This window comes from Nilaparvata lugens, chromosome 9, assembly GCF_014356525.2.
Source record: "Nilaparvata lugens isolate BPH chromosome 9, ASM1435652v1, whole genome shotgun sequence".
Taxonomy (NCBI): domain Eukaryota; kingdom Metazoa; phylum Arthropoda; class Insecta; order Hemiptera; family Delphacidae; genus Nilaparvata; species Nilaparvata lugens.
The window spans coordinates 41,411,974-41,421,055 of record NC_052512.1 but is presented as its reverse complement, the minus strand read 5'-3'; the positions used below and the strand labels follow the sequence as shown (position 1 = coordinate 41,421,055).

Below are 9,082 nucleotides of genomic sequence, written 5' to 3'. Positions count from 1 at the left end.
AAGATGGCAGCTAAAATGGAGAAAATATTGTCAAAAACAGGGTTTTTCGCGATTTTCTCGGAAACGGCTCCAACGATTTCGATCAAATCCATACCTAGAAAAGTCATTGATAAGCTTTATCAACTGCCACAAGTCCCATATCTGTAAAAATTTCAGGAACACTGCACCATCTATGCAAAGTTTGATTTTAGATTCCCACAATTATCAGGCTTCAGATACAATTCAAACAAACAAATTTGAGTGGAAAAGATTGAGAATGAGAATCTCTACAATTAATGTTCAGTAACATTTTCACCTGAAATTAAAAATAAGCTCGAAATTCGAGAAAATGTGGTTATCCAATTATTGCAAACTGTTGGCAACTGTTGATTCTATCAAATCATTCACTATGAAGAGATAGCAGACTTCGTGTGTCTGCAGCGTTATTGTATTGTCCTGTCACCAGCTGGCTCAGATCTTAGAAAAGTAGACTTGTGATGCGCGGGAACACTATCGTCAGTTGATCAATTTTCATAACGGCAAGGAAAGTTGTGTGAGTGCACCACACTAGATTTTTCGATCTAGTAACATTGAAAATATTATTGAAAATAACATTAAATTTGCATTGAATCTCTGTAGTGAATTGTGAATGAGAGTTGGTTTTATAACTGATAAATTGAATACTCAGTTTTCCCATATTGAAACACGCCATTCAAGCTTCCAATAATAATACTATTATAAGTAACTATCCGTCAGGCTCGCTTCGCTCGCCTGCATTTTTCATTTGAGCATTTTTATCATATGTTAGGACAATCCAGTCGGGGGTCCAGACTAAACGTCTGGCTAAAAGGATATGGCGAGCGTATCGAGCCTGACGGCTAGTAATATAATATTTCCAGGATTGAAGTAGCAGTGCCCAATCAATTTTTCCGCGATAAATGCATTTCAATCTTCAACTTAGTGCCAACCTAACAAAGTCAACTCAACTTAATGCCAACCTGACAAAATTATTAATTTAGTTGCCAGTTAACAACTGTTTCGAAGAGGTACTCTATCTAGATTATAGCTCTATAGTAACATATGATATATGATATGGAAATTTCAATTATAATTAAGAGATTGGGAGAACAAGAATATACATGCTAAAAGACGAACTTTAAACCCTTAAAAACCACCTTCAGAGTTAAAATATTGCCAAAAGATTTCTTAGTGCGCCTCTAAAGGGCCAACTGAACATACCTACCAAATTTGAACGTTTTTGGTCCGGTAGATTTTTAGTTCTGCGAGTGAGTGAGTGAGTGAGTGAGTGAGTCAGTCAGTCAGTCAGTCAGTCAGTCAGTCAGTGAGTGCCATTTCGCTTTTATATATATAGATTTGTGAGTGATAATATTCAGACGGGAATTAGATATGTGATTCATACAAAAGGAAGGTCAGGGTAAGCACAAGAATGATCAGACAAACACGAATTTCTATCATAAATAAAAAATATTATTTAATAACAATACAATATAACTTTGTACAAACTCGCTACTATAGATATTTTACAGAAAGATGTACAGTATTATTGGGACGATCAGTCGGTGGTAGGCTCGGATTGGATTTTTCAGAGAAGACAATTTTTTTCACTCATAGGAAAGCCTTCAACTTCAAGTCTTGCCGTTTCAGAACTGCAAAGGCAAATCCTAAATGTATATGATTTTCAAAGATGAGGATTGATGTCTTGTGAAGGTGTCAGGGTTATTAGGGTGTCAGAGGTACTATTGGTTCCAAAAACATCAGGGATCTCATAGTACCTGAGGGGGCTGTTCAGTTGCCAGATTTAGAGGTACTGTTGGTTCCAAAAACATCAGGGATCCCAAAGTACCTGAGGGGGTATTTCCGGAGGGTTATTCCACAGATTTAGAGGTACTGTTGGTTCTGAAAACATCAGGGATCCCAAAGTACATGAGGGGGTAGTTCCGTAGGGTTATTCCACAGATTTAGAGGTACTGTTGGTTCTAAAAATATAAGGGATCCCACGGTAGTCCCGTAATGGATCCTGTCCAAGGTGTTCTCAAGAAAGATTGAAAAAGAAATCGGACATTGACTGTTGGGTGATAAATTAGAGAAGAATCGAGAACTCCATTTTGATCCACATCAAGGTGTGTCAGATGATTTTTAGAGGTTATGAAGTTTCCAAGGGGGTCTCCTTCCATCAGGAGACCTTAGTCGGGTAACAAATATCCATGAGTAAATCCATTGGAAAAGTCCATTTCGGAAAAGTCCATCAAATCCAAGGTGTGTTAGGATGATTTTTAGAGGTTCTGAATATATCGAGGGGGTCTTTTCAGATCCAAGGTACCCTTCCATCAGGGGACCTTAGTTGGGTAACAAATATCCGTGAGTCAATCCATTGGAAAAGTTCGTTTCGGAAAAGTCCATCAAATCCAAGGTGTGTTGAGATGATTTTTAGAGGTTCTGAACATGTTGAGGGGGTCTTTTCAGATTCGAGGTAACCTCCCATCAGGAGGCCTTAGTCAAGATGCAATAAATAATCCGTAAGTAAATCCATCTCGATTCACATCAAGATTGACAAATATCCGTGAGTGAATCCATTGGAAAAGTCCATTTTGGAAAAGTCCGTTTTGGAGAAGTCCGTTTTGGAAAAGTCTGTTTTGGAAAAGTCCATCAAATCCAAGGTGTGTTAGGATGATTTTTAGAGGTTCTGAAGATGTCGAGGGTGTCTTTTTCAGATTCAAGGTAACCTTTTATCAGGGGTTTAACAAATAATAATCCGTGAGTAATTCCATTTTAAAGAGGTTGTGTGGTGTCGAGGGATTCTTTTCAGATTGAAGGTTCCCTTAGACGAACACAGCTGGAGCGGCAACTGGGGCGATAGGGATGCTGGGCGATTTTGGATGGAATCCGTCTGCGTCAGCAGTGTACTCGACTTGGACAATCTGGCCCTCTGGGGACGTGTAACGGTAACTGCCGTACTCCACCAGGACGTTGTCGGTGCCGTCGGCATTTGGCTTCAGAACTCCTTGTTTGGTCACTTGGGTGCCATCAGCAGTCGTGTACCTGTAACAAACAATCATTTATCATCTAGAAAACTTATATCAAAATAGTGTTCCTCATTAAAATAAGTGCCAAATATCGGGGCACCAATCTTCGCTCGTTATTTTTATCCTATACTATTAAACGAGCAGCTTCTGTTCATACTTAAAACTTAATTTATCTTTATTTTGGCATATGTTTAGATGTTTACATGTTTGTATGTTTGTATTTCTCAGGATCTCGAGAACGGCTCTAACGATTCTCACGAAATTCAGAACATAGTAGGTTTACTCTGTACTGTGAGAAGTGAGAACTTATATGATATATATAGATAAAATAACTATCAACTCCAGCTGATGGCTTCGGCTATGCCTAAGAATTTTCACATTATTATTAACTATTGTATTGATTGGTGACGAATGATATTGTATTTGATTTAATCTTATTTTGTATTGTTTTTTTGAAGTGAAAAATAAGTTCTTTATCTATCTATCTATCTATCTATTTATCTACATAGTAGGTTTATAATATAAAGATTCGATTGCACTTGGTCTCATTCCTGGGAGAACTCGCTGAAGGACATTAAAAGGATAATTATTATTCATCCTTGGAAAAGCAGATGATAATAATTATTTCGTCGTCTGTTGGTGATGGAAGTGAGTGAGCGAGTTCATGTGTGTGGGACTGTGTCAAAATTAAGACTCAGCTGTTGAACTTTTGTAATCATTCAATCAGGTACTTAGTGCCGGTTGCAGAAAAGCCGGGTAATTCTTAATCCTGATTAATCCCAGTAGATCCATCTTTTTGAAATGGTTTTCTCTGATTTGGTTCACGTGAAGTTGATCAGGATTAAAATTCAACCGGTTTTTGTGCAACTGGGGCCTTTGTGAGGTAAATTTTTGCATTCCTCTGAGAATTAATCTCAATTTATTTTGATTAGATAGATAATTTCTGTATGAATGTTATTATAATTTCTTATTTTCATACTATACTATTAAACGAGCAACTTCTGTTCATAGGTTTATATGTTTAGATTTTATATGTTTAGATGTTTAGATGTTCAGATGTTCAGATGTTAGGATGTTTAGATGCTTATATGTTTGTATTTCACCGGATTGAAAACGGCTCTAACGATTCTCACGAAATTCAGAACATAGTAGGTTTATAATATAAAGATTCCATTGCACCAAGACTCATCCCTGGGAAAACTCGCTGAAGGACATCAAAAGGATAATTCATCTTTGGAAAACAGATAATAATTTCGTCGTCTCTCGATAACAGAAGATGCGTGTGCCTGTGTGGGAGAGAGACAGAATTATTTCCGGCTGAGTAATCATAATCAATCAGCGAGAAATTTTATCCTGCTAGACAATTTTTAATCGATTTGATCAACATAATCTGATTTGTTGACATGACATGATAATCCTCCTAAACTAGAGAATATCATAATTTTGAAAGTTGATCATTATCTAGAAATTTCAAGTGTTATTTCGTTAGTTAATTTTTATTATCTGAATTATAATTTTTTTCGTTTTCAAATGTTTGATCAGAAAATTGAACCTGAACTCAAGTGTATGGAACATAATCTACTTTCTGGACTATTAATAGTGTATAAATCAAAATTCGGGAAAGGAACAGTTTTGGGCTGTGTCTGTTAGTACTTCCCCAATCATTTTAAAGAATTGTGTTCGGTATATCAAAAGTCAATAAATAAATAACGAGTGAAGCTCGGTGCCCCCATATTTTATTGATAAACAGAACACAATTCTCTAAAATGATCGTGTTTATATTTCACAGCTGGCTATACGTCATCTTATGAATTTCGGGTATGCAATATTTTGATTTTTCACATACTCACTCGCTCACACACTTTTCTACTATTCACAGACGACGAAAGTCTCAGCTGTTTCAGCCAAGGATGAATTATCCTTCTAATGTCGTTCAGCGAGTTTTCCCAAGGAAGAGACCTAGTGCAATCGTATTTTTATATCATAAACCTACTATGTTCCAAATTTTGTGGAAATCGTTAGAGCCGTTTTCGAGATCCGTTGAACATAGATAACCAGATATATATAAACACAGAAATTGCTTGCTTAATATAATAGGATTAACGCTTCATACAACGATAGTCCGTGCAAATTTACTTCTGACTTGGGATGGACATGCGCAGCAGAGAAAGCATACAGCGGGAGGGATACAGAGGCGCGATGTTGCCGTTTTGAAGCGGCCAGCGATTTCCAAGTTCTAGTGACTCATGCTACACATGGGAAGTCTCCTGTCTGAAAGTGGTCAGACGACTGACAATTGGCAACTGCGCTTCTATCTATGACTCTATTAATCACTGTAATTGGCTGATCTCCCTCCATTTCTCAGCGCTGCATTAGTGACCCCTTCTATGAAGAGCTCTATGAACCCTTGTAAGCATATGAAGCCCCTTTGTAACCCCAGGTTGATGGGCTCTCTCAAGAACTATTGTATTGTAATATATGAAACCTGCAACTTCTAATCCAGAGTAGGTGAAAATTATGAAAACAGCAAAATATTTCTCCTACATGTATAATTTGACAGGAGGTTTCTGTGGGGGATCCTAATTGGAATGAAAAGTAAATCTGTCGCTCCAACATTTTTGCCCATCATACGGGTATGAATCCAAACTCAATTAATAAATTACTTTTCCTACAGTTACGTTGAAAAGTGGCCATTGCTGCACTGATTACAGAACGCAAAGAATCACTTTTCCGCTCTAGTGCGGGAAAATTTTTCTGCACTCCAGATTTGCAACATGGCAACGCAAAATACTTAGTAGGTTATATGGAGCAACAGTGCAGCAAAATCAAAATGAAGTTGGTAACAGTGACTGCTGTGGCTGCTATAGTGAGCAGAGGTGCAACCAAGCACAACGCGCTAATTATTAGTATTATATATTATAACCAACGACAACATTTTTATTCAATTTGACAATAAATTAATATTTTTATCAATAATAAAATTACACAAAAAAACAATTGATGCATTTCAGGCAATTTTACCCATAATTACCAACTTTTCATATTCAATGGTAACTGTAGGAAAAACTTAATGTGAAATACGTGCGCATAGTTCCTCTGCTGCACTCAAGAAACCATTCAAGTAAACGTTTCTTTCGGTGCAGCAAACTGTCACTTTGCGCACTAGTTGCACAAATAACTATTTCATTACTTGACTCTACAATCACTTTTGTGACCTTTTTGTGTTTTGTGACACTGATGTACGAGAGAATTATCTGGCAAAGTTTGTCCAACAAAGAACCTTAATGAGCCTTGTGACCACTTTTGTGATTTTTGTAACATTTTTGTGACACTTTTGTGACACTTATGTGAGAGAATTATCCGGCAAAGTTTGTCAAGCATATAAAGTTGATGAGCCTTGTGACACATGCTTTTTTATACAGCCTCGCACACACACATCGCTTTTTTGTTTGCACGGTATTTTGCCGTCCTTAAAAATTCTATTAGATTAAACAGATGATTTCAAACAGATGATGTCTGTCAAGTCCTGTTTAATCTGATAGAATTCATAAAGACGGTAAAATATCGTACGAACAAAAATCGTTGTGTGTGTATGGGACTTTATGTGAGAGAAAACTGTCCGTCAAAGTTTGTCTAACATAGAAACTTTATGAGCCTTGTGACCACTCTTGTGATTTTTGTAGCCTTTTTGTGACACGTGGAAGAGAATATTGTTCAGAAAAGTTTGTCTAACATAGAAATTTAATGAGCTTTGTGACAATTTTGTGACCTTTTTGTGACCCGTGAGAGAGAATAATTGTCCACAAAAGTTTGTATAAAGGTGCGTACAGACTGTCGCTCTGCTCCGCAACCGAACGTCACTCCAGCAGAGCGATTGATGATCGACCGGCGAGCAACAGTGGTTCGACCGGGGAACGCGAGAAGATCTAACGTCATCTTCCGTAACGTTCATGATGGGTGCGTGGGCGGTGCGACTGTGGTTCGATGGTGGTACGAGGGCGGTACGAGGGAGGAGCGTGCTCGGTGCAGGTTGGAAGCGCGAATATGTGTACGCAGCTTAACATAAACGAAAAATAAGTAAAAATTTTACTTATTTTTACTACATGAATTTAGAAAAAATGTAGTAGATGATTATATATTTTTTTGACTCAAAATAGTGTACGAATTGAGTTATCATTCACATAACCTCTATCTAGACTGTGTATTCCGAATTAAGGTTTAGAACAGTTTTGGGCGAATGTCTGTTGTTGTTACCTGAATTGTATTTGCAAATATGAATAAATGAATGAATAACATAGATACTGAATGAGCTTTTGACACTTTTGAGATGTTTGTGACAGGTGAGAAAAAACTGTCCGGCAAAGTTTGTCTAACAATTTAATGAGCTTTGTGACACTTATGATTTTTGTGACCTTTTAGTGACTTGTGAGACAGAATTGTTCAGCAAAGTTTGTCTAGCATAGGAAGTGAATGAGCCTTTTGAAACTCAATTTTTGTGACATTTTTGTGACACCTACGTGAGAGAGAGTCAGAGTTTGTCTAACATAGAAAGTTAATAACCTTTGTGACACTTGAATCTGTGATTTTTGTGACATGTGAAACAGAATTGTTCAGCAAAGTTTGTCTAACATAGGAAGTTAATAACCTTTGTGACACTTGAATCTGTGATTTTTGTGGCATGTGAAACAGAATTGTTCAGCAAAGTTTGTCTAACATAGGAAGTTAATAACCTTTGTGACACTTGAATCTGTGATTTTTGTGACATGTGGAACAGAATTGTTCAGCAAAGTTTGTCTAACATAGGAAGTTAATAACCTTTGTGACACTTGAATCTGTGATTTTTGTGGCATGTGAAACAGAATTGTTCAGCAAAGTTTGTCTAACATAGAAACTTAATGAGTCTTTTGAAACTCAATTTTTGTGACACCTACGTGATTGAGTATTGATTGATTGATTGAGTACTTTATTCATGTAGATTACAATATATACTGGCTTATACACTTATATACAATAGCTTACAATACAGCAAAATTATAGATGAATTTACATAATATAGACTAAGAAAATAATTATTGAACTGTATTATATGAAAAAGCAATTTGTAATATAATAACTATAGATAATAATCATATTGCTATGCATCTACATAAATTGGCGGAGCTTTGGACATATCAATGTCCATTCTTCGGAAACAATATTCAAAATATCCTCCCCACTAACTCTCTATCAACGTGAGAAAGAGTATTAGTTTATCTAACATAGAAAATTAATGAACCTTTTGACACTTTTTGTGATTTTTGTGACCTTTTAGTGACTTGTGAGACAGAATTGTTCAGAAAAGTTTGTCTATCATTGAAATTTAATGAACCTTTTGAGGTTTATCTAACATAGAAAATTAATGAACCTTTTGACACTTTTTGAGATTTTTGTGACCTTTTAGTGACTTGTGAGACAGAATTGTTCAGCAAAGTTTGTCTAACATAGAAACTTAATGAACCTTTTGAGATTTTTGTGAGATTTTTGTGACGTTTTTGTGACATTTTTGTGACACTTACGTGAGTGAAAACTGTCCGGCTTCGTCCTGCACTTCACTGCGGGCAATGACAGGCACCGGGGGGCGGACTTGGAGCTGTGGGGCGGCCTGAGCGGCCACCACCAAAACGACGGCTAAAAATACAAATGTGGCAGACTGCATGATGTCTATAGAAGTCTACAAAAGACAGCTAGAGCTAAACAATCAACTGATGGCAGAGAACGAGTGTGACCAACTCAAATTCGTCCGGCTGTTTTATACCTAGACACCAACGTTAGGAATTTATTGTTGTTCTTGTAATAACCAGATAAAACTGTCAGAAACATCATTATTTTAATGTTGGTCTAATAATATTCACTGAAAACTGTCACAGATCTCAATAATTATCATCATCATATTTTAACCTAGACTTTCCCGTTCAAAGACTTGTTCTTATAATATTCAGATAAAACTGGCAGAAACATCATCATTAAAATGTTGTCCTCATAATATTCAATTAATACTGTCACAAATCTCAATAATCATC

At 36.6% G+C, this 9,082-nt stretch overlaps 1 protein-coding gene across 1 annotated transcript; it reads right to left on the bottom strand.

Moving 5' to 3' along the window:
* Positions 1-1,445: 1,445 nt before the first annotated feature.
* Positions 1,446-8,829, bottom strand: LOC120353154 (larval cuticle protein 65Ag1-like). The gene is made up of 2 exons (XM_039435885.1): positions 8,579-8,829; positions 1,446-3,039 (listed from the first exon to the last, which is right to left on the bottom strand). Exons 1-2 carry the CDS (start codon positions 8,716-8,718, stop codon positions 2,820-2,822), a joined length of 360 nt encoding a protein of 119 aa, XP_039291819.1. The 5' UTR covers positions 8,719-8,829; the 3' UTR covers positions 1,446-2,819.
* Positions 8,830-9,082: the final 253 nt, after the last annotated feature.

Bases quoted from the DNA above. Each gene is read 5' to 3' on its own strand.
- LOC120353154 (XM_039435885.1), bottom strand. From the start codon at position 8,718: ATGCAGTCTGCCACATTTGTATTTTTAGCCGTCGTTTTGGTGGTGGCC. The intron at 3,040-8,578 runs GTAAGTGTCACA...TGTTTGTTACAG, and splicing joins GCCGGACAGTTTTCACTCAC to GTACACGACTGCTGATGGCA.